The sequence below is a fragment of the Notothenia rossii genome (assembly GCF_949606895.1).
Source record: "Notothenia rossii genome assembly, chromosome: 9".
NCBI classification, from domain to species: Eukaryota; Metazoa; Chordata; class Actinopteri; order Perciformes; family Nototheniidae; genus Notothenia; species Notothenia rossii.
In genome coordinates this window covers 65,017,774-65,042,609 of record NC_136907.1, presented here as the reverse complement: position 1 = coordinate 65,042,609, position 24,836 = coordinate 65,017,774, and the positions used below count along the sequence as shown (strand labels likewise).

General features: G+C 39.2%; 4 protein-coding genes across 12 annotated transcripts in view; 3 read left to right on the top strand and 1 right to left on the bottom strand.

Moving 5' to 3' along the window:
• The window catches only part of LOC307018977 (laminin subunit alpha-3-like), a 63,368-nt gene extending 51,841 nt beyond the window's left edge, over positions 1 to 11,527 (bottom strand). For 4 of the 7 annotated variants that reach the window (XM_079649555.1, XM_079649557.1, XM_079649556.1 and 1 more), the window contains exons 1-2: positions 7,732 to 8,270; positions 7,100 to 7,252 (exon numbers count right to left, since the gene is read on the bottom strand). In XM_079649555.1, coding sequence (XP_079505681.1) covers positions 7,100 to 7,252; positions 7,732 to 8,004 — 426 coding nt within the window. In that variant the 5' untranslated portion in view covers positions 8,005 to 8,270. Of the gene's footprint in view, positions 1 to 7,099; positions 7,253 to 7,731; positions 8,271 to 11,484 lie in introns of those variants that run through there. The other 3 variants (XM_079649559.1, XM_079649558.1, XM_079649560.1) reach the window with 3 other exon arrangements.
• On the top strand, positions 27 to 2,858 carry LOC307020266 (uncharacterized protein). 2 transcript variants are annotated; one of them, XM_079651505.1, is made up of 4 exons: positions 27 to 265; positions 2,001 to 2,195; positions 2,325 to 2,399; positions 2,516 to 2,858. In XM_079651505.1, exons 1-4 carry the CDS (start codon positions 260 to 262, stop codon positions 2,618 to 2,620), a joined length of 381 nt encoding a protein of 126 aa, XP_079507631.1. In that variant the 5' UTR covers positions 27 to 259; the 3' UTR covers positions 2,621 to 2,858. The 2 variants fall into 2 exon arrangements, with proteins under 2 accessions (XP_079507631.1, XP_079507630.1); XM_079651504.1 differs by having other exon boundaries at positions 2,325 to 2,404.
• Positions 9,391 to 16,448, top strand: vps4b (vacuolar protein sorting 4 homolog B). 2 transcript variants are annotated; one of them, XM_079649562.1, is made up of 13 exons: positions 9,391 to 9,540; positions 10,357 to 10,468; positions 10,654 to 10,754; positions 12,863 to 12,974; positions 13,150 to 13,300; positions 13,480 to 13,538; positions 13,671 to 13,790; positions 13,928 to 14,084; positions 14,202 to 14,350; positions 15,238 to 15,319; positions 15,402 to 15,621; positions 15,706 to 15,846; positions 15,936 to 16,448. In XM_079649562.1, the coding sequence occupies exons 1-13, from the start codon at positions 9,520 to 9,522 to the stop codon at positions 16,035 to 16,037; spliced, it is 1,527 nt and encodes a 508-aa protein (XP_079505688.1). In that variant the 5' UTR covers positions 9,391 to 9,519; the 3' UTR covers positions 16,038 to 16,448. The 2 variants fall into 2 exon arrangements, with proteins under 2 accessions (XP_079505688.1, XP_079505689.1); XM_079649563.1 differs by lacking the exons at positions 9,391 to 9,540; positions 10,357 to 10,468; positions 10,654 to 10,754 and adding an exon at positions 11,551 to 11,749.
• A 1,662-nt stretch (positions 16,449 to 18,110) lies between these two features.
• kdsr (3-ketodihydrosphingosine reductase) lies at positions 18,111 to 24,424 on the top strand. Its single transcript, XM_079649564.1, has 10 exons — positions 18,111 to 18,659; positions 19,515 to 19,604; positions 19,843 to 19,899; positions 20,053 to 20,118; positions 20,204 to 20,299; positions 20,843 to 21,034; positions 21,330 to 21,413; positions 21,509 to 21,592; positions 21,701 to 21,802; positions 21,902 to 24,424. Exons 1-10 carry the CDS (start codon positions 18,471 to 18,473, stop codon positions 22,019 to 22,021), a joined length of 1,080 nt encoding a protein of 359 aa, XP_079505690.1. The 5' UTR covers positions 18,111 to 18,470; the 3' UTR covers positions 22,022 to 24,424.
• Positions 24,425 to 24,836: the final 412 nt, after the last annotated feature.

Sequence of the window (24,836 nt, the reverse complement as noted above, 5' to 3'; positions counted from 1 at the left end):
GAGCGGTAGAGGGAAGAGCGATAGATAGCGTATAGATAGCGTATAGATGGCGTATAGATAGCGTATAGATAGCGTATAGATAGCAATAGATAGCAATAGATAGCGAGAGAGATAGCGTATAGATATTATATAGGCACTATTTTACACTCGATGTCTCCAAGACCTACCGAAGGATAACATCAGTGATGTACAAGCGGCAGGCTCAGCCCAGAGGAGCAAAAGAGGTTCAAGATGTACATATCCAGTTACATCAACAATTATGAAGGTAAGTGACAAACAAAGCTGTAGTTACTGGCTAACTTTGACAACTTGACAGTTTTCATACAGTGTAAAGCGTTTTAATTATGTACTATTACGTGTTTTGGATAACATGAATGATAACCAATTCCCCACAGTTTCAGTTTGAGCATCAGGGCTAGCTGTTACAGGTCCATGAGAAAGCATGAAAAGCCTCACGATCTCAGAGTAGGGAGGAAAATAATACATTTGCTCACATCAACTGGTAGCTAGCTATGTGTGTGTAGCATGAAGGGGCTACAGATTTATTTTCGTTTTGTAACCCTCTCGTGTAAAATGATAAATACATTAGCTAAACCCAAATTTAGCTTTCATCAAAGATTCTTAATGAGAGGTTCTATAACACATAGGTTTGAGCAAGCTCTCCGATTGGTCAATAGGCGTGTCTGATTCCACAATCAAACAACGATCAAATAGAACGTGCCTAATCACTAAAGTATCCAGTGGCCTACACACGCCACTAGCCTACTGAAACTACTTCCATGAGCCTACATTGTGTGGTTTCCATAGCGACGTTTAGCGACACACAGCCGTTACACTGTTATATGGTCTCTCGTTAGCGGACATAAAAACGAGTCATCGCTTCGCAGCTACTGGGCTCCATCTCTAGACAACAGAAAGATGTGGAGCAACGCGCTTTTTGCCGGTCCGGGACACGCCATGAAACGGCCACTGGAGGAAAGCTCTTCCTATAACGTAGTCCTACCCGTGAACACCATAGCACCACCTGCAGAAAAAATCTGGCATGGAGTTCATGGAGAGCTGTTTCAATAATTGCACTTCTAATGGCAGCATGAACATCCACCTTCATTCTGAACCCAAAATGTTTCAGCACCATGGACAGCCTGATTTGATTTGTTCCGCTAATCCCACACAGTGATTACTCAGATATTTAAATAGCCTAATTCAAGAATTGTTTTCAATAAATTGTTTTCAATAAATTGGTTAATAATATATTATTTACTATAATTATATCAATAACTGTAAGCGGGGTAGCAGGAGTGTTTGATCGGCTATCGTTACCATGGGAACTACTTTCTAGGAACTACTTTCTGACGGAGATTAACTCAAGCAGAAAGCGTAGGTTTGGGAGCAAATTAGCCCACATTATGAAATTATTTTACGATATTGTTGATTACAATGATAGTTTGTGTAATAGAATCGCAATCATACACTTGAGGCCGTTCTTGAACGTCATTATTGGTACTCCAGTACTGTCGTACCAATAATGACGTTCAAGAACGGCCTCTCGTGTATGATTGCTTTATTGAAAACTGTCTCTGCTTTCATGGAAACCCCAGAAACTGGTTGTGACGGCTGCTGTTCTTTACTGAATGGTTAGTATAATCCATGTAGGGTCCAATTATTTGTATTGGCCAGTGTTAGGCAAGTGCTGGTTTTGTACCCTACATCTATGTTAAGCTATTCAACGTTCTACTGACACTATTTTATGTAGATATAAGATAACACATTGAGAGAGCTGAGACAGGCTATACAAGCTTATCTGTTTGAATTTCCTTAAATTACAGTATTCCAAACAGCAGAACTTCTGTGTATGTGATTTGACTGATAACCTGACATGGTTTAGCCTTTTCCCACACCTACTACTTGCCTGATCAGCCTGCTCGCAGCTTTCTCAGTCTGTGTTTTATTGAAGCAGTGTCCTAAATGTAAAATGACTGACATTTTGTTTTAATGTGTAGATTGTCTTTGAGAACTGCTCACCTGTGGAGATTGCAGTGGCAAAGTGTTCCTGTGTACCTGGAACAGCACTCTGCAACCACAATGTTGCACTGCTGTTCCAGACCGCACACTACTCCACACTCAACCTGGCTGCTGTACCCCCTGCCCTTAGCTGCACTGAAACAGAGCAGCGATGGCACAAGCCAAGAACCATTGTAAGTACAGTATGTGTTCACAACCAATCCACGGTTTAATGAGTATTTCCTTTGTACCAAGAGCTGATTTAGTATGTTGCATCAACAACCTTTTCAATTAATTTGACAATTCTTTTGTGTAATTAATAGGGTGTGAAACCAGGCAGAGTGAGTGTCATGGTGTTCATTTCCACTAAGCCAAAGCAGTTTACAGTTGCTGATGGTGTAAGGTAATATCTATTGTCCTAAGTAATTGTATGTAGCCTGCTAAAACTTTGTGATTGTTGTCTGAGTGTAAAATTGTTCTTAAAGTCCTAATTATCATATAAACACGTTCAAAGGAGTACACGTTACAAGGCCGTGCGGGGGGAGCTGCCAGACCCAGATGTCCTCAAAGTCAGCGAGGCATACAAGGACTTCTCAGCAGACATCGCACCACGAAATAAAAAACGAATGGCTCACTACTCAACTTACTCAATAGTTATCCATTAACAAAAGTTGTGGATGCTAACTAATTTATCTTGCATTGATATAACACTCTTTCAGAGGAAATGTTGGAAATGCACACATTATATTTTTTGCATCTACTTTCTGGATATTGTACATCTGTTCATCTGTTATATAAACTAGCATTACTTAAATATGCAGAGACTAATTGAAATGTTTAAATATGTATTTCCCCCCCCCCCCCCCCCCCCCCCGATACAACATCAACATATGTTTTGTAAAAGTTTATTAAATGAATCTGTAAAATGTTATCATATTGTGGATTTATTAAATTATGTATTTTCCTATGTTATTTATGTGTGCATTTGTTTTGAGGATATCATTCATTAGTACCTAAACATAGTATGGTATAACTGCTTTTTGTAATGAAATACACAATTGGTTTGGGAGTAAGAAACCTTTTAATCGTTGTTGCCCAGGCTTGCCGAAATGAATGGAAACGTATCTCCCGATTATAACATTGTGTAACTTGCTGCTGTTAAATACCGTCAAACTATGTGCAATATGTGCTTTATGTGCAATATATACTTTATATACATATGCCATCTTTAATAACTAATATATACTGGGCTGCTAAATCCTAAGAACTGCTACAGGATTTGATTTGTAGATTTGATTTGTTTTTTATCTGTATTTTTGAAAATTATGTCACTTTATCTTTTTTTTTAGCATATTGTTTATTATATTATAACTTAGTACTTTTTTAGCATATTGTTTATTATATTATAACTTAGTACTTTTTTAACGCATGTAAAGGCCCAGATACACCGGCCAGTCACCTGAGAAGTCGCCGACGCCGACTGTTGCGTCGCCGGACTCTCCTGCGTATTTGACGACTTTCCGCACTGGAACACACCGCAAATCCGAGCCGAGCACGTATGAACTGCGTATGCATGAGTGGCAATAACTCTCCTTACCAGCAGGCGGTGGTAGTGTGTATTCATCATTCAAAAGAGGCAACAACCGGACTAGAGAAGAAGAACAGACTCCGTGATATAAACAAACAACAAATTGCGTTTTTCTTTCCATTTTCACTCTCGTCCATTGAAAACATGAACGAACAGGAGCTCTATAAACCGATGAGGTGAAATAGCCGTCCGTGTGTGTTCCATCTTCCATTTTAAATCATTTGTTTACCTCCCTCACTTCCGTTAACGCTTCTCATGCACTGATTCGCTTGCTGAACAGCCAATCAGTGTTATCCCTTTGTCCGACTTCCGGTGGTGTTCCCGACGCCGATTCAACATGTTGAATCAGCAAGAAAAGGCGTCAGGTCGGCAGAAAAGACCTGACGGTGCGGCTCACACCACTCCGAATAGGGCGTGCCCACGCTCATGTTCGGCCCGACTCCCATTTACTGCCGATTTCGGGCCGGTGTATCTGGGCCTCGAGATATGCAACACTAAGCGGTCTGTGGCTCTTTCCTGCTGTAACGCTGCAAATTTCCCCTCTGTGGGACTAATAAAGGGATTCTGATTCTGATAACGGGACAAATTTGTACATAGGCGCACACAGCAATGTAGTGCCGACTTTCTTAAGGCCCAGATACACCGACCCGAAATCGGAGTGGTGTGCGCCGCACCGTCGGGTCTTTTCTGCCGACCTGACGCCTTTTCTTGCCGATTCAACATGTTGAATCGGCGTCGGGAACACCACCGGAAGTCGGACAAAGGGATAACACTGATTGGCTGTTCAGCTAGCGAATCAGTGCCTGAGAAGCGTTAACGGAAGTGAGGGAGGTAAACAAATGATTTAAAATGGAAGATGGAACACACACGGATGGCTATTTCACCTCATCGGTTTATAGAGCTCCTGTTCGTTCATGTTTACAATGGACGAGAGTGAAAATGGAAAGAAAAACGCTATTTGTTGTTTGTTTATATCACGGAGTCTGTTCTTCTTCTCTGTCTTCCGGTTGTTGCCTCTTTTGAATGATGAATACACACTACTGCCGCATGCTGGTAAGGAGAGTTATTGCCACTCACGCATTTGCAGTTCACACGTGCTCGGCTCGGATTTGCGGTGTGTTCCAGTGCGCGAAGTCGGCAAATACGCAGGAGAGTCCGGCGACGCAACAGTCGGTGTCGGCGTCGGCGACTTCTCAACTGTCGGGCCGGTGTATATGGGCCTTTACAAGCTGGAAGGCCAATCGCTTTTCTTTACCCCGAAATCCGCTCATTCTTGCTCTTGGTGTGTCATAACAAACTGTCAAACTGTCAAAACTCTGTACTCAAACCGGAAGTACTCAGCCTCACACCCAGCCACCGGAAGTTGATAGACGCCATCTTGTGCACAGAGCCTATTGAGTATTATTGAGGTTATTTCTCGACTGGGATTTGTCATGGGTCACAGGTCAAAAGCCAAGAGGTCACAATAACAGCGAGCAGGCAGCCTCTCATTGGGACAGGGCTTGTTCAGATGAGATTTATGAGCTTGAGGCAATTGAGAGAGTAATGACTCAAGCATGTCAGCATGTAAATAGTTAGTAAAAGTGGTAAACACAAAGTTGTGTAAGATTGTAATCCCTCTTTTTTTTCAATTATATTCCAAAACATTGGAAAATGTAACATATTGGCTGATGATGGCGCTTAATGAAATGTCAAGGGATCACAAGAGTCATTACAATTCATCCTTAGGGGCACATGATTGTGTGTATCCCAAATATTCATGGCAGTCCCTCCAATTGCTGTTGAGACATGCATCTAAAACGCAAAAATGTCAACCTCACAGGGTCTTTATGAGGTAGAGTCAGAAGATCACCAGAGTCACTGGGGCTTTTGTGAGTTCACTTTAAGTTAGAATAGTCCAGCTTTAAACTTGGCGGACGGTGCTTCAAACGGTCCTCTATACAGGAAAAAACGGAAACAGCCCCGTCAGAAAAGGCCTCTCTCTTTGAACCTCACCATGTTAACATAAACATCAACTGTGATGCTATCTAATATATCTAGAGAGCTACATAGACAACAGCAGAACAGCCACCTGCGTTGATCTTGAAAGAAACCACAAAACTCATTCAGCTCGGTCTAGCCCACATAGTTCATTTAACACATCATTTACCCAGTGGATTTGAAAAAATTTACAAAGCTATCAAAGCCTCAGAGTCAAATCACCTAAGGCATGAAATGCATTTGTAGGGTGAAATAAAACAGATGCCAAAAGAAAAAGCTTCTTTGCAAAACCCAAATCAGATACAACAGGATTTATCATTATGTGATTTGTATGTATATGTGTTTCTTTCTCTCAATTAAGGTGTGAGTATGATAGCTGAGTTTGTTGATTTGATAAAACCAAGGATGCAAAGCTGCCAACTGATAAAGCTCCCCACAGAATTCTCACACAGAGTCCCTTTCTCTGCTGCGTACACAGAAGAGTGAAACAACGGTATGGCATGCCTCTATGGCAGGTGAGCGCTGTTTACAGTGTTGGTGGATGCATCCTATGCCATGGAAAGAAATATGTGTGGGACAGGTGCGTGTGTGTTTATGTGGTTTAGGTGGTGGTGTTGTAGTGAAAGAAGGCTTGGTGTTGAGCGCTTGGTAGTCACCATCATGCTCTTTTTAGCACACCATAATACAATAATGCTACTTTCCCGGCTCCCAAATAAACTGAGAATTACCACATATTAGTGTCAGACATCCCTACAGGCCCTGCATGCGTCCATCCTCTTGTAAGTATGAACTTTATTTAGCCATGTAGGATCTTTGCCCAGCTCAGTCTGCCTAAAAATAGAGATAGAAAGCCTGCACCCATTGTCTGACACAGTACGCACTATGGGCCAAATATGCAACACGTGTGGAGAGGAGCTAATTTGTTGCTCTCTTTTTGAAGTCTACTCCAGAACTCATCAAAACCCTCCATACACAAGAGGTCCACCTGCACTCTTCAAATCTGATATACATCCTTCTGATCCCTAATCCAGAGAAAGAATTCCTCCCTTTCCTCACGCTAGATAATTGAGCGTGAGGTGCAATTTTATGGGCGATGAGCCAATCTCATTCCAGAGACAGGGGTCATGATGAATCTGATTCCTGGCAAGCATCCAACTGCAGGACATTATTCACATGATCACTGCTGGCTGAGGTGATAATGCTCATTGTGTAACACTTTGGGATATATTTGTGAATGCAACACCATGAGTGAAACACCTTTCTTCTAGCATTTCTAAAACAAATAAGCAGCAGCAAAACACAGCAATGAAAATAACAGGTATAAAAATATTGCAATTGCACACCAGTGAAGGTACTCTGCCATCTCCCACAAAATAACATCATTCATATCACAGTGGAAGACCAATAGCCAAGGCAGAACACTTTTCTATGTGCTATATTTTCCCTTCACCACACAGCAGTCATAATTCACATTGCAGGTAGCAGCATGTAAACAGCTGTTCTTAGCAGAGTAAGGTATGATAGTCTTACCTGCTTAAGGTCCAGGGTAATGTTCACCTCGTTGTAGCCCTGGCCCATGGAGAGAGGAGGGCTCTGCCACCATCGCTCTGTCCCATCAATTGCGTTTGTCACCGGGTGGGCTTTGTTAGGGTCAATGGCATTGCAGTAGTCACAGTACTGACCCTAAATAGTGTCAGATTGTTGGTATTCAGAGATACACACACCCAAATATGTTCAGAAAAACAGTTGAATGATTTATAATGGAACAGGCAGGCACTTGCAAATAACTTTTTCAATGCTGCTATATTGCAACCACAAGCTAATCTTACATTTGGACCAAAGTTTGAGCATGTCCATGCCAAACCTCTGAAACAAAAGTTCAGAAGTACTCCTGCAGGACAACACCTTTTTAGAAAGGGCCTTTTCTTTGGAAAACTCACCTACATTGGGATAAGACAATTTGCACTTATACAAATAAACCTTTGTAAGAGGCCATATTGACAAAACAAAAAAAGTCTGGTATACTTTCTGTCAATAGTTATGATTTAAAACTCAACTTTAATTATATTCACTCAACCACAATACAGCAGTGTCTGCATATTCTTAATATTAGCTTTCAAGCACAATCCAAAAGCTTTAGTAAGAATTTAACTTTTTCTTACCGGTATATCTGGAGAAGGAAGTCCGTAGGTCAGACCCCCGACAAGCTTACAGTATAACTCATATCTCGGTGTCCCATTCTCATCCTGACCGCAGGTTGCTGTGGCAGAGATACTAGACACATCAGCGAGGTTGAAATACGGAGGGCTTAAACTATAACCAGAAGTTCCTTGTGCATCTGCGTCCCTGAAAAGTGTTACTGAAAAGGTAAAAAATACAGCGAGGAGATGAGCTCCTCTCATCCCTCTCGCCATGTTCCGTTTTAGAGATCCCATGTAGATGCAGAGAGCAACACGCAGCGTGCAGGTCTTGTCATCTATAGATCTCCATGAAATGCGCCCAAGGGCTGCGTGAGTGCGCAAAACTCTTTTAGTAGGAATCCGATAATGTCAATGACGGAGCGTTAAGTTGATCTGCTGCTGTTAAGGATGTACTCTCTTTTTGACGCATGTTTCCGAACTAACAACCCCACTTTCCCATATTCCTAACCAAAGTGTGCGCCACAGTGGAGCTATCAGGTGTCAGGCTGTCGACGGTCTGAGCTCGATGCTAGTGAGTGGGGCCAAAGGTCTCTATCACCGTTTACACTGCGTTTCCCAGCAGCACCTCTGTGGTCCCTTTCTTTCCTTTTCACATGACATTAAAACTATATTTTACATACAAGTTTAAACATGCTTAGGTGCATTCTAATTATTTGTAGAAAACATTTTTTTTCCTAGAAGTTTACGATCTTCTTTGAAGTGATCGCTTTTTATAATTGTGCTTGCTTGAGCTCAATTAAAATAGGCTCCCACTTGTACAAATGCAAAAATAAAATGTAAGAGTTTGATTATTAAATGAAGATAACATTTTATAATCATCAAACTGCTGCTGTTGATATTGAGAAAAACACTAAATATCATATGATTACATTAATATATTTTATTTGTCATCATTGTTAACTTATGTCACTTTTTCTTATCCTTGTCTTTTTATTGTTGCCATTTTATCTGATTATATATTTTAAATCTTGTGCTTTTATATGCAACCAGAGCTTTTATTGCTGAGTTGACCTGTGTTAACCTACATATATCAAATAAAACTTGAACTATGACGATGGTTAAGAAAGCTTTTAAGGCATACACACTGTTTTCATTATCATTTTATTAATATTATATAATTCATATAATGTTATATATTTGTATGTTTTGTGAAAGTGTAGTATCACTAACGCAGGATCAGAGGAGCCCCAAACATGTACCCTAACATTGATTTGCAGGGTTCCTCCTACAGTGATCTTAGGGCGACATCTAGTGGAGAAACCATAATCACATGACAATGATTACTGAAGTGTTAGAGGTATTGCGCAAATGCACACCACTGGAGCCTCTGGTTTTCAATTTCACTTGGTCTTTTGAATAAGAGCTACAATATTGTGTTACAACTTAAAGAAATCCTCTGCGTCTTACTTTACGCAAAGTGTTTTCGCTTAATTCCAATTTCTAGAAATAATTCACAGTGAACGCTCATCATTAGGCTATATCATTCTGATACAGCCGTTTCTATTTGATTAATTCATACAGTGGCTCAGCAACTTGTGTTGTGTCTCTGTAACTAGAGCAACAACAATCAAGCATCGTGACTCACTGGCAGGAGGTTTCCGCGTCCCAACATCGCTGCCATTCCTCTGACAGGACGCACGTGTCATAGCTGAGGGAGTTTTATGCATACAGGAACTTGTTGTGCGCTGGCATACGACTGGGGAAACGATACCTGAATCTGTTGTGTTTTGAATTCGGACAGGACTCCGCATGGAGCCCACAACTCTACAGGTAGGATGAATAACTTTACTTAAGACTGCTCTTCGTTTCTCGGTAGTGGACTGTAAGAAGTGTCGTATCTCGGATAAAAACAAACAGAGTGCATACTATGCCCCGAATGCAATCCAACAGGTTTCATGTTGACGAAAAGCCTGGATTCAGTCTTCAGTCTTCAGTATTGAGCATAATTGGCACTTTGAATGCGGAATATGTTGTGTCAATAGCCTATTTATGTTCTGCAAGAGCTGACTGAACTACATAATTGACCAAACCTAGTGATTCAGTCAACAGATTCAATGGCAGTCTGTGAAATTGTTCATTTAACTGTCTATAAAATGTTTAAGGCAGGAAATGAACACAACCTTATATGTGTTATCTGATTGGTTTAGAAAGACAGCTGTTAGCAGTGTAGTCGTCTTTCATTGGCTAAAATAGTAGGAACCCTGCAAGTACTCTAATGAAAAACCTTAGCTTTTATCATATAAATAACTTTTTGTTGAGAAAAGTAGATATTTACAAAACTGAGGGAAGTTACACACAAAAAACGTTCGAGCAGCAATTTAGGCACTAAAACAGTATGGCCTCATCGGATTTCCACAGGCAGATTTAAACTGACTTTACAATTAATGCAAGTCAACAGTAATAAGGTCTAAATATTCGGATAAGATTTGTTTGCCTGTAGACATTTGCATTAAAGCCACAAACAATACAAACTACTATACATATCCTTTTAGAAAACTGGTTTCAGGGCCCTGGTATCATGGAGTGATATTAATAAAAGCTGAAGATATGATTATATTTGAAATATTAATGCATTTTCTCTCATAGAAAGCTATTGCTGTAGCACAGAAGGCTTCAGTGGAAGACCAGGATGGAAACTATGCAGAGGCAATCCGCTCCTACCAACATGCTGTCAAGTACTTTCTGCACATTGTAAAACGTGCGTCACTACAGCTGGAAACAAAATTCATATAATGACACATGAATGAAAGTGAAATCCCCCTATTAAAGTTTTTGTTACTGCAAGTTTTAGGTGCTTTCACCATTATAACTTCTAGTTTATAAATGTTTGAGGCAGAAATGATATACAGAATGCTACTCAACACATTTTCTCCTTTTCATCAGGTGAACCCCAGGGTAAAGAAGGCAACCAAAAGATCAGAGATAAATGTAAACAGTACCTGGACCGAGTGGAAGAACTACAGGAGTATCTAGTGTATAAAGAGGTTGTTAGAGAATGTATTTACATAACATTTGGGTAACAAATATTGATATTATTTTTCATAATGCCAGAATCTGTGATATGTTTTGAAGTTCACATAGTGTGGATGTGCTTCAGCATGAGTGGACCTTTTGCTTACTTGTATTTAATTGAAATGCTGTTTATATGATCCAGTGGCGGAAGAGATAGGCCTATTAGGATGTTTTACTTCAGTAAATGTAGCGAGACCACAGCATACAAAAACTCAGTTACAAGTAAAAGTCCTGCATTCAAGCTTTTTACTTAAAGGTGTAACTCATTGTAATCCTTTTTGTGTTGGCCTACTGCTGGTTTCCATAAGCACAAGGTTCAGGAGCCTCCAACTTGTAGGCTCCTCAACAATGTTACTGTAGGCTACTTGAGCAAATGCTAAAAAGTTACCTTTCACAAATTAAATTAAAGTCAGAAGGACAAAGGTTAAAAGTTATCTCATAGTCTGGCAGTGTCCATTTGGATAAACCTGTAGACTGTAGCCTATAAAAGGGAACGGGGATTGGTTACCACAAACAAAAACGACGAATATCAGGCTACATGACAGACAACGAAAGAGTTGTAGTAATAAGAGACAAGAGTAAGAAACAACATTGGATCACACGGGAAGAAAACGTGGTGACGATTGATATTTATATCTTCCCTCAATGCTTTATTTTATCATTTTAAAATAGAAACGCAGTGTACTCTGAACTGTAGCCTACCGTGGGTACGTCTTGACGTCATCACATTCCGTGCACGCGAGTATCGACTTTTCAATGCGGAAGTTTCCTACTCGATCTGACTCGGGAGCGATCTTAGAAACGAAAACAAGCGTCAGAAAAACATCGATTGTCGACTTAACACTCTACCTGTAGGGTTACATTATAAAGCAGTGTGTTTTAAAAGGGTTTCCTCACGACGGAGCTACGTCGGTTTCTATTATTGGACAAGTGATCAGCCATTATGGCTACCAACAATAATTTACAGGTAAGTTGAGCAGGAAAAACACCCAGGGCTGGCTTAAAAACGCGTAAATAACCCAAGGTAGATGTTCACATGTGGAGTTAACTGTAAAGGGATCCTAGTTATTGTCTACTGAAACGTCTGGCCTTGTTTTGTCGAGTGGTGTTCGGTGTAAATGCTTCCGACTGTGTAAAATAGCATTAGCTGCTGGTTAGCACGGCTAGCTAACATGGCAGTTAACTTGTCAACAACGCAGATCAAAAACGTGTGAAATGGTGGCATATTATGTGTTATTAAAGCTTGTATTTAACTTTGTTATAGTATACAAAATCGTTGCAATTGCCATATATCATTAGCGTTAGCCTATATTGACGAACAAAACACATAGCTAAGGAGATTAACGTTGCTAGCTTGCTAACTGTTTTTATGTGGCCTTTAAATAGAAATCCACTTCAAAAAGAAAGTACAACTGTTAACGTTATATCATTTAGGAGTTCTGTTTTATGTACCCATTGTGTTATAGTTACATACTGTCTACGGTAAAAAAGGAAGTGAAAGAATGAATCCAGGTCCACTCCTACCTCGGTGTGCGTAGTGTCATCACACGAGAAACATCTGATATTCACACATTAATTTGATAGATACATCTAAATATAGAAAGGTTGCCTGCGGCTTGACATATTCACTTTTTTAGTGTGCGTCACTTTGGTTTGGTACATTTCACAACTTTCGCACACGTTTATTGCCAGGTAGGTTCACACATACAAATAATTTGACTTGATGTCATGGTGCATACATAAAATATAAAACAAAAAATCCTATATAAAACAAAAAATCTTTAAGGACACTGTAATAAAATATAGTTAAATAGCAATGAAATAGAGCAGTAATGTACAGCGAAATGGAATGCAATGAGTTATATAATATGAAATAAGAATATGTGCATTGAGCAGTATTTGAAAATTGTGTGCATTTAATGTAATGCATTTAAAGTTAGATGTTTGTTTTGGTTGTTTATGTCCTGACACTTTCATAATTCAAACTCATGAACCTCAAACAATTATCTGTTTTCGTCGTCAATTGTAGAATCTGCACAGGTTATACATCTTACATTATTCTGTGTTTCTTTTATTTTAGAAAGCCATTGATCTTGCCAGCAAGGCTGCTCAGGAGGATAAAGCTCAGAAATATGAGGAGGCTCTGCGACTTTACCAGGCTGCTGTTCAGTACTTCCTCCATGTGGTGAAATGTAAGGCACAAAACAGAATATTGGCATTAAGTGTATTATTTCTCTATACGATCATTATAGCAGTGATGGCAAGTATAATTTAAATAAATGACACCTTTTGTGATGTCTCTTTCATGAACACATGCTTAAATGGGAAATAATTTTTGTGTACCTTTTTTGTTGTTATTCTTCACAGATGAAGCACAGAGTGACAAAGCTAAACAGAGCATCCGGGCAAAATGTGCCGAATATTTGGACAGAGCAGAAAAGTTGAAGGAGTATCTAAAGAAGAAAGAAAATGCTCCCCCTGCAAAGCCTGTCAAAGAGTCCCAGTCTGACGACAAAGGGTGTGTATATGGGTGGGGCAGATGTGATTCCATTCAGACCTGCATGGAAAATCTGTGTTCCATTGGGATATATATATATATATATATATAGATAGAAGTAGAGATATAGTACATCATTTTTTACTACATATATAGGCACAATTGTAGACTTATTTTTAATTATATCTTTGTGTCTCCAGGAATGAAAGCGATGAAGGGGACGATCCAGAGAAAAAGAAGTTCCAAAATCAGCTCTCAGGTTAGTAATGTTCTTTTTGAGGGTCATTGGGCCTGCTGCATACTTATGTTATACTTATACTAATGTTAATATTTGTTTATTTTTTGTGATTTTCTTAAGACTTTTAGAAATGTATTGTGTTCTTCTTTCCAGGTGCAATTGTTATGGAGAAACCAAACATCAAATGGAATGATGTTGCTGGACTAGAGGGTGCCAAGGAGGCACTGAAAGAAGCTGTTATTCTTCCGATCAAATTCCCCCACCTTTTCACAGGTAATAAATCGTAATCATTAGAAAAGTTTCCTCGTAACTTTGCCCTTGAATGACAGAAGCCAACATCTTTGTTGCAAGAAACAGAAACAGATTTCTGTTGACACTATAGCCTAAATTACCTCTTTGTTGACTGACAGGAAAGAGAACACCATGGAGGGGGATCCTTCTCTTTGGACCTCCAGGTACAGGAAAGTCCTATCTGGCTAAAGCTGTTGCCACGGAGGCCAACAACTCAACCTTCTTCTCCATCTCCTCGTCTGATCTTGTCTCCAAATGGCTGGGAGAGAGTGAAAAGTAAGTTCTATTAAGAGTAATCCACCAAAGCAAAGTAGAGAAAAGTTAAGCATAACATATATTGCAGCCAGCGGAAAGTAGTTTTTTCGTTTTGTAAATTTCCCTTTTGCTTCCCAGGTTAGTGAAGAATCTGTTCACCCTTGCAAGGGAACACAAGCCTTCTATTATCTTCATTGATGAGATTGACTCCCTGTGTGGCTCAAGAAGTGAAAACGAGAGCGAGGCTGCTCGCCGTATTAAGACAGAGTTCCTGGTTCAGATGCAGGGTAAGTCTGATAAACGATGGTTTATTTACTAAATGAAGCAAAACATTTTGTTTCTATATGCATCCTACATTTTCCCTGGAATCATTTTAGTTACATGACATGGGAAAGACAAATGTACCACCATAAAAGCTCCAGCTGTGCTCAGGAGAAAATGTAAAGCTGCAATGTCTGGGTGACTAAAAGGAAAATAATATCTGGGTTGTTTGGTCCCTTAATACACAAGCCCAATGGCAACAAATTGAAATGTATATATTTTTTTCTTAATCTTAAGATGTGGCTTACTATCTCTTTACTTCCCTATTAACGTATTATTCACTTATTTTTAACTAAAGTGTGATCAATTCAAATGATCAGTGAATCACATGAGGTAAAAATGATGATACGGTCACACCCATAAAACGATGTCACAGTAGATATGCTTTCTGACAGGCGAGGGAAACCCCCTGCTGTGACCTCAGTGATTGCGGTGTGGCCGGAAGTGCAGCATAGTCTATAGATGAAAAGCCACTGGCAACCATTCATTTAGGTGAAAAAAGAGGGTTATAGCCACTTTCTTCCTATTTTAGCTCAGAAATGTTTAAACTTCATCCCTGTTCAAATGTGATTCGAATGTTTCCGTATTATGCTTATCAATATTGATCTTATTTTCAATTGTTATTATTAAATGTGTTACAATTTCTTTAATACTCAGTTTGCAATAAAAATTACTTGAGCAGAGTTGGTAAACTCTGTAAATCCCACTGCATTGACCAATAATAGGCAATGGTGCAATAATCTCATTTTGTAACTTCTACTTATAGAAAGCTGTAGTCAGTGAAAGTACCAAAGTGTGTTGTTAAAATGAAGAATTTAGATGTGTACTTAGTCTGACTTTTTTTGTTTTGCAGGTGTGGGGACTGACAACGACGGAGTGCTGGTACTTGGAGCAACAAACATTCCATGGACCCTGGACTCAGCCATCAGAAGAAGGTAATTGTAACTACTTGGTGAAAGATGTTAGCAACCATGTTGTCACTCTCATTGACTGACTGTACACCAATAATACTCTCAGATTTGAGAAGAGAATCTACATCCCGCTGCCTGAGGAGCACGCCCGCTCATTCATGTTCAAGCTCCATCTGGGCTCGACCCCCAACTGTCTCAACGAAACCGACTTTGTCACTCTGGGCAAGAAGACGAATGGATACTCAGGAGCTGATATCAGTGTCATTGTCAGAGATGCTCTCATGCAGCCTGTTCGAAAGGTCCAGTCAGCAACCCACTTCAAACGGGTATGTCTTTTAAAAATATTTGTCACTGTTTTATACTATAGTGCAACATGTTATAGTTAACTAATTGTCACTTGTATAATTAAGGCACGAGGTCCATCAAGAGATGACCCCAACATGTTAGTAGATGACCTCTTGACTCCTTGCTCACCTGGCGATCCCAGCGCGATTGAAATGACATGGATGGAGGTACCTGGGGAGAAGCTATTGGAACCTATAGTATGCATGGTAAGAATAACCAAAAATACCAAATGGTAATATAATTGCACATATGAGCCTCCGCTTTAATATCTTGTTATATTTTCTCCCCTTTTCAGTCTGACATGTTGAGGTCTCTGGCCAGCACAAAGCCAACAGTCAATGATCAAGATCTGGGCAAACTGAAAAAATTCACAGAGGACTTTGGACAGGAAGGCTAGGAGGGATAATTAAGCCATACCAAAGAAAAGGAATTGTCATTGTCTCTTCTTTTTGTACCTGTCCCTTTTTTCCCTCTATGTGTCTCATCATAACCATTCACCAGGCTTTGTGGTTTATCGTAAATGGACAAGATCACTGCGCTGTTCTGCCAATTTGATAACCACTAAAAGAGTGGAAGGACTGAGTTTTATTTCATATCAACCAAAAGACATACACACACATGATTGCAAACAAGGTTTTTGAAATGAAGATAATTTATTTTAAGTTTGGGACTAGCTCTTGCATCCTTTTTCCAGTCGGAATAAATCTCACTAATAAATAACCCTTATGTATTCTCTATTTTATATTGAGAAAAAAAAAACAAGCATTTTATAGTGTATACTGTATTTTGTGGAATGTTTAAATCTTGGGCTGGGAGAGTGAAGCGGGCATGAGTTCATAGGATATGTTGTGGTAAAATATGTCATTGTTGTCTCAAGGTGGTGAACGTTTAAGAGTTTTGAGACAGATACTCAGGATGAGAGCTATATTAGACCCTTTTGAAATTCAAGTGCATCAAGTTTCCTACAAAAAAAAGGACATTGATGTTTGTTGACTTATTTTTCATTACAATTAAACACGCTACAAGGGTGGATCACCAATGATGCCAGACCAGCATTATTTTACAATATTCAAGGACTCAAATGCTTTTAATTGCTCTGCACTCAGCTCATGAGTTAGGTTTCTCACAACATACTGTACATATGTTTCATTATTATCAATAGGCATTGCTGGTTATCCAATATAAACTGCAAAAATACTAAGCCTTATGTTAAGAAAAAGTCATTATAAATTTCGGTCAAACAAAACTTAGTTGGACACTGAAGGCTCAGTTGGGGAGATCTTCTTCTTGTATACCTAACAATATGGGAATGTATCTCCAAGCATGAACTTTATGTAGCCACGAGTGGCAGTGTGCACCATGTGCCTTCTAGAGAAGCTGCAAGATTTATTTTTTATTGGTTTATTTCTTAATTGGTCATACTTCTTATATATCCAGTGCTTTGTGAATACAACTAAGAAATGTATGAAACTTTCACATTTCATGTAAGCTCTTTTAGAGATTGTATACAAATGTGTTATTTTGCTCCTAAGGTGTGCAAACTCTCCTTTAAGTTTTGATGGGGAATATCTCTTACGTTACTGTAAATGTCTATACATATACCCAACACTTGCCCCTTTTCTTTGTGAAGAGGTGACAATGCATAAGAGTTTCTGTTTTTGTTTCAATAATGTAAATAAAAAGTTATAGCTACATAAAAAAAAAAGTTTCCTTTTGTATCAAATTCAGGACTAATTTTTGTCAAGTATTAACAAAAGGGATATAGTATGATTATCACCTTTTTTGCAATTTCAAAAAACAACCTTACCTTATCAGCGATCATACCTGGTGGCTGGTTGGGTTTGGTGTGAACATACTATGTTCATACCAGAGGCAGAGGTGGGAAGTAACTAAGTACATTTAATCAAGTATTGCAATTGAAAACAATTTTAAGATACTTGTACTTTACTTGAATATTTACATGTTATGCTACTTTGTATATCTACTCCACTACAATTCAGAGGTAAATTGTGTGCTTTTACTCTACTACATGTATTTAATATCTGCAGTTATTTTACAGATTTTGATAAATAATGTCTAATATAATCAACCCTTAAATAAGACTTTAGTTACACCTGGAGTAACATTCACAAGCTACCCTGCAGCATGCAAATTATTTAAAACTAGCTGCACCTTTACCAGCTTTGATCACACTTTAATGCATCACTAATTATAATGAAAACATGTGATATATCTTATTCTGAAATTGACCAATTTGCATAATAAGTAGCCTACTTTTACTTTTGGTACTTTAAGTATATTTTGATGCTAATGCTTTTGTACTTGTATTTGTTTAACCTTTTGAATGCAGGACTTTCACTTGTAAACGCGTATTCCTACACTCATGTACTTCTACTTTTACTCAAGTACAAGAGCTGAGCCTATAACTCAACTATACGATTGAAACGGATACCACGAATGAGGAAGCGGCGCATTGCATTGTGGGAGTTGATGTTAAGGCACCACAAGAAGCGTTTGGATTCAGATGAAACCCTGTTAGCTCAAGAACTACATTTACCAAGCACCCTCGTAAAGCGTCTGTTTGCAGTACACGGTTCGATTTGTTTTGGTTTATACAGACTGCGCTTTGTACCGGGGAGCGAAGGTCCACCGCGTAACTTTAAGGTGGTCGTTACACTTCTTTGACTCATTGCCAAATCTTCCAACTCCTCCTCCCACTTGTTTCGCCTCCCCCTTTGAGGGCCATCGCTTGCCTCATAGCTCCCGTTATTGGACCCCAGAAGCTGGCCTGCTAGTTAGCAAACAAGCTAACGATAGTCAGGTTTCACCCATGTCCTCTGAAGAAGCTTTGAGCTCAACGTTCACGGATTGGCTTTTCATCAATTCCTGGTGGCTCCTTCTGCCATTCATCATGCTTATTGTAGTGGCTGCCTTTATTGTTGCCTTTGTGTTGCTGTTATACATGATATCGCCTCTTATTAGCCCCAAGCCTCTGAAACTGAACGGGGCCCACGTCGTGGTAAGTGTGCATGTTAACTGCTGACGTTAGTTAGGCTGTTAACGATAGCTAACGTTGTCTCTAAGTGTAGCTTTATAGCTAGTTCTCGTTTGTAAGCTATAGCTTATAACCAGCCTTAAGGCTTTGAATGAGAAAAATATATTCTGAGTTGCGAATTTACAATTGCAGTGAACTGTTATGAAAAGTGACACGCCCACATAATGAATTAGGCAACGTTGACATTACAGTTATGCTAACGCTATCTTCCGAACTCACTCAACTCTATTTGCAAGTTTACCCTAACAATAATACATAAACAGTTTAAAACTAATGCATTTACTATCTACTATTTACGGCTATCAGAGGTAGAGAAGTAAAAGTCCTGCATTCATTCTTAAGTACCAAAAGTACTCATTATGCAGATTGGACGATTTCAGAATAATATATCATATGTTTTGATCACAACTATTGATGCATTAATGTATTTATCACAGCTGTTAAAGGTGCAGCTAGTTTGAATTACTTTTTATTGTGCAGGGTAGCTTGTAAATGTCACTCCAGGTGTAACTATAGTCTTATTTAAGGGTTGTTTATATTTCACATACTTAATCCAAATCTGCAAAGTAACTAAATATATTAAATAAATGTAGTGTATTAAAAGTACACTATTTACCTCTGAATTGTAATGGGGAAGAAGTACAATGTAAATACTCAAGTAAATTACAAGTATTTAGAATATATATATATATATATATATAGAAAAGGTTTAGAATATCAAGTGCTGGTCCACTTAATGTTTTTATAATGATCTGTCAACAGAGTGCAGTTTGATGTTGACCTTTTGGTTAATAATGTTTTAACCCTTTTCACATTTAGGTGACAGGAGGCTCAAGTGGGATTGGAAAATGCATTGCAATCGAGTGCTACAGACAAGGAGCTTTCATCACTTTGGTGGCACGGAATGAGGTCAGCACAAACCAAATTCCACAAATCATTCCTTTGTGCCTTGCCTCTTAGCAACCTATTTGTTGTTATAGCCAACAAATTTGATGCCAAACGCAGTCAAATATATTCTAAAGGTTAACTGACTCACTTAGGTGAAGGATGTTCTCCACTTGCATGCACTTTATTCTGTGCTAAACCGTTCAGTGAGCATTTATGTTTCTGAAGATTTAACATGTACAATATTCACTTTTTTACTTAGGCGAAATTGCTTCAAGCAAAGAAGGAGCTGGAGAAATTTGCCATCAATGACAAACAGGTATGTGCCATTTATACAATGATAGTTGTAACTGTTAGATATTGTTTTAAAGCATCTTCTATGACTGTACAGTATACATGTTTATAAAGTGCATAATAGTTGAGGCCATTTTGCATTACATTGCATATGATAATGTTTAATTTCCTTACTCAGGTGGTGCTCTGCATATCAGTGGATGTTTCGAGTGATTACAGCCAGGTGGAAAGTGTGATAAAACAGGTAACGTTACTCTCTTGGCAACAGAGGAACATCTTGGGTTCCTTTTAATAATTCAGTCCTTAAGTGTATTTTTCCTTTTGTGCAGGCTCAAGAGAAGCTCGGCCCCGTCGATATGTTGGTGAACTGCGCTGGTTTAGCCATTTCTGGAAAGTTTGAGGACATCGAAGTGGACCGTTTCAAAGTAGGTACCTCGAGCTGAGGCCAAGACACGGCCATGATGTTTATGTTAAGACAATAAGCTACTGATTTAAGAAGTGTTAAAAAAAATATATAGTTTGTGAATAGGGCCATAACTTTTCAAGTTATTATGAGAATTATAATAATAATACATTTATTTTGTAAGCACTTTTACAGGTGCTCAAAGCCGCTTTACAGAGGTATTAAAAACAAAAAAAAGAACAACAATTAAATATAGTAAAAATCACATTAAAATCGAGCAATAAAAGAACAACAATCACACATTAAAAGCCAGTTTGAAGAGGCGAGTTTTTGTACGTTTTTTTGAACGTGAAGGTCAGTGCATTCTCTATTTAACACACTTACTAACAATACTAATAGTTACATATAGCCATACTACCAGTTTTGTTCTGTTAATATACATACAAAAAACAATTCCCTACCCCACCAATGGGATGTAATGTGTTATTTTACAAAAATCGACTTAATCTACATCGACAGGACCAACCTTGTTATAATATGAGTGAATTGTGGCCTCTTCCAACAGAAATTGATGGAAGTGAATTACCTTGGCAGCGTTTACCCAACGCGGGCCGTCATAACCACGATGAAGGAGCGGAGAATGGGCCGCATCTTGTTTGTGTCCTCCCAAGCCGGCCAGATCGGCCTGTTTGGATACACTGCCTACTCCCCATCCAAGTTTGCCCTGCGTGGCTTAGCTGAGTCTCTGCAGATGGAGGTGAGTTTTTGTGCGCTTGAACAAATACAGATTTGCACAGGTTTCCTCTGTACACCAAGGCAACATGCTGCAACTCAAAGCACCTTTACAATAGTTAAAATAATTAGCTAATTATATTTTCTGACCACTTTGCTGCTGAGTTGCTTCTGCTGATGTGAGACCCAATCTATCAAAAGGGGAAACTTGTACTTAACAGTATTGCCTTTTTGTGTAAAAGGTTGATTGTTGTAGTTTATCATCAATGTCAAATGGTAAGACATATTGTTCGGTGAGTGTTGCTTTTCTTCTACTCCAGATAAAGCCTTACAACATCTATGTGACTGTGGCCTACCCCCCTGACACTGACACTCCAGGATTGGCTGAGGAAAATAAGTCCAAGGTAAATATTTCTTTAAAAAAAAAAAAACGTTTACATAATTAATTAACCATTCTGCTCTATTTAAAGCATATTCCTTTCTTTTTTTACTCTACTAGCCTCTAGAGACCACATTAATCTCTGAAACCTCTGGCGTGTGTCAACCAGACCAAGTGGCCAAAATCATTGTTCGGGATGCAGTGGTAAGAAAGACATTTCACTTGCCACTAACCCACCATGTTTCTTGTCCAGTGCATGGATAATCTGCTGTTGATTTACCTGACTGTCCCTTATCTTCTTTGCTCTTGCAGCAGGGGAACTTCAACTGCTCTGTGGGACCCGACGGCTACATGTTATCTGCCCTCACCTGTGGGATGTCACCTGTCACCTCCATCACAGAAGGTCTCCAGCAGGTAAAGCCATGGACATCATGTTTGCCACGTTGACTGGAGTGGTGCTGTTATTATCGTGCGAGTTTCAAATTCTAAAGTCCATTTATCTTCTGTTCACAGATTGTTACCATGGGGTTATTTCGGACCATCGCCCTCTTCTACCTGGGGAGTTTTGATAGTATTGTTCGCCGCTGCATGATTCAGAGGGAGCAGTCGAAAGCAGCTGACAAGAGGGAGTGACAGCAGCCTTACCTTATTCACAGCTCAATGCCCCTCCTCCTCCTCCACCCCCCCATCCCCTCCCCTCCTCCAGCTGTTCAAGTGCACAACTGTAGGTGGAGGAAAGGTCAGGCTTTGAGTGTACTTCTCATATCAGCAGATATGATTTAGAGTGGCAGATGTTTACTATTTGCTTGTCCAGTTACACAACTCCTCCATAGACTTCAGTCATTCTCATTATTCTATCCTCTCTGAGCATTCCAGTGACTTTTCAGTTTAATAGTCCATCTGCTTCTTTTTCAGGGAGCAGCCTTACTTTAAGGGAATGGGGGCAGACTAAACATCCCACAGCCCTGTTCTAAAGTAGGCTTTTTGAACCATTCACTAGATGTCAGGCCTCCACTTGCACAGTGCTGTTTTTTGTTTGTTTTTTTCGCACAAAGAGGAAAATCAACACACCGTCTGTCGGACCGGTTGAGCCAAGAAAAAAAAAAAAAATCCCTCCCACCAGGGGTTATTGTGAAAACCAGGATGGTAACTCCCAGCTTTTATCTTCACATTTCATGTATTACAAAGGAAGGTCCACATGTTAGAATATCTCAGTTTGGTCTAAATAGGCCCTTATTCTCTACCTTTTCATACCAAAAGTCTTTGCAGGCAAAGCACTTTACCTCTGTTTAAAACCAGGTTGAGACCCTCTGTGTTTTATCTGAACCAAGTTTAGATTGAGAAAGAGAGAGAGAGAATGTGTGATGTGTTTTGAACTGTTACTAATACAAAAACATAATTTCTAGAAACAAATAATATTTCAACATTTCAGATGTAGTTTTTTGGGATAATATATATTTGGGTGCATGATTGTGTGTGTTCTGGGTTAGCTGTGACTGAGCCAAACTCCCGGGGGGAAAAAAGCCATTCAATTTTATCATCTCTGGAATAAACGCACCAAATTATTTTCCTTGGCATCCTATCTTATTTCATTGAGAAAGGAAAGCAGGTAGTACTGGTTGAAGCCATGACATAAAAACATGAAGAGGCAGCAGGGCCAGCACTGGTAATGTCACTCTTCACCTGTGAATATGACCAGAGTTTAATACACATTTTCTCATGAAATATGTGAAAGGAAGCATATCATTATTACATGAAATGTGTCCGTGCACATATTCAGCCACCCCAGCCAGTCAAGATCCAAGTGGGATCCATCATTTGTTGGGGCGGTGTCAGTCAGGGCCGGGCAAGACTTGCAGGTCGAGTCATGTCCCTGTAGGTCTAGTGAGGGCGCTAGAGATTTGTTTTTACAAAAAGGCCGAAATAGCAGAGGGACTAACAGGGAAGTGTTATCCTCGTCTTTCTGATTTTGACCTCCTGTCACGCACAGTTGGGGCTCTGCAGCTCCCTAAATGACAATATTCATTCCCTCCTTGAACAACCTTGTATTCACCACATGTGTTTCCATATGTTTTGCATATAGAGGGAGAAAAGTACAGTGTCGACTCTTGCAAGTCTTTCTTCTGTCCATCACAAACGGGGAGAATGTACTTTATAACAAAGCATACAAATCAGAACATATTTTTAAATACACCAATATTTGAATGCCAAAAATGTGTTGAGACAATTTCTGTAGATGCAATGCATTTGTGTGAGATTTTTTTGATGTTGCTGCTTCGTTGATGTGAGTTAGATTGTTAAAGCTGTGGCGCAGTGTGGGGACCCATTCCAAGCCTTAAGATATGCTACTGAAAAGCTAATGCCATAAGAATGCACCTGTCCACAGAACTATGTGGCTCAACCCACATGTGGTTTACCCAGTTCATTTATTACGTTATCTTTAGTACTTTCACTGTAAAATGCCAACTGTTCTTGTGTATTTTGTCCATTTCCAGTCTTTGTATGACAAAAAAAGAAGCCTGGCAGAAATCCAAGTTATGAAAGTGAGAATGGATGACTCATGTTTGATGATGTTCTCATTGGAAATTGATTAGCGGCATGCTCTCCTGCACTCGAGCTTTTCACAATTGTACATTTATTGCTTTCAAAGGTTGTCTTTTACATTAAGGTAGCAAGACATAGTTAATTGAACATGTAGCCCATATAAAAGCAGTTTTGTTTTAACCTATGAGCTATGCAAATGAAGCCTATGCTTACAATATGTTGGAACATAGAGTGAAGATTTATGTTATGTAACCGTCAAGCTAGTTAGCCCTTATTTAATGGTGTCATCATCAGATATATAATATGAGTATAAAACGTAAAAATCATAATGCACATTTATTTCCTTTTTTTTTCCCTCTTGAATTTTTCTTCTGCCAAAAAACTTAACTAACACCTTCACCTTGTGTGCCATGAAAGAAAATGTGAGAAGTGGAACGTTTCTTTGTCTTATTTTCTTACATGACAAACTAAATAAATACCTGTGAAAAACAATCTAATTCCTAGTCTTAATCTTTCAGTTTCTTAAATTGCTTTTGATTTCATTCTTTGTCACAAGTTCACAACCATTAACTATTTACTTTTCATAGCTGCAGACGTCTTTGGCTTTCTCAATACCATATCGCTGACCTGGGTTTTTCAGAAGGGTACGTGGCCTGTGGGAATGTAAGTATTCCTTTCCAGAGCAGCATCTCTCTCAGATTTACAGAACACAGATTGTGGATGCTTTGTTTGTCCCTTCAGAGAATGAGAAGACATGCTGGACAGATAGAGGAGACTAGGTAGGGAATCAAAAGAACACAGGGAAATTGTATACAGGTACATCAATTGTGTACTGCAAGGTTAGATCTCCATCCACAAGGGGGTGGCTGGACCACATCAAAGAAGCAAGGCATGTCTGACTGCT

What these genes read in the sequence shown, in the direction of transcription:
- LOC307020266 (XM_079651504.1), top strand. An exon ending in GGCACAAGCCAAGAACCATT is followed by an intron (nt 2,196 to 2,324) that starts GTAAGTACAGTA and finishes TGTAATTAATAG; the next exon opens with GGTGTGAAACCAGGCAGAGT. An exon ending in ACAGTTGCTGATGGTGTAAG is followed by an intron (nt 2,405 to 2,515) that starts GTAATATCTATT and finishes ACACGTTCAAAG; the next exon opens with GAGTACACGTTACAAGGCCG.
- kdsr (XM_079649564.1), top strand. Translation starts at nt 18,471, where the DNA reads ATGTCCTCTGAAGAAGCTTTGAGCTCAACGTTCACGGATTGGCTTTTC. An exon ending in TTGCCATCAATGACAAACAG is followed by an intron (nt 19,900 to 20,052) that starts GTATGTGCCATT and finishes TTCCTTACTCAG; the next exon opens with GTGGTGCTCTGCATATCAGT. An exon ending in CTGAGGAAAATAAGTCCAAG is followed by an intron (nt 21,414 to 21,508) that starts GTAAATATTTCT and finishes TTACTCTACTAG; the next exon opens with CCTCTAGAGACCACATTAAT.
- vps4b (XM_079649562.1), top strand. Translation starts at nt 9,520, where the DNA reads ATGGAGCCCACAACTCTACAG. An exon ending in TGGAGCCCACAACTCTACAG is followed by an intron (nt 9,541 to 10,356) that starts GTAGGATGAATA and finishes TTTCTCTCATAG; the next exon opens with AAAGCTATTGCTGTAGCACA. An exon ending in CTTTCTGCACATTGTAAAAC is followed by an intron (nt 10,469 to 10,653) that starts GTGCGTCACTAC and finishes CCTTTTCATCAG; the next exon opens with GTGAACCCCAGGGTAAAGAA.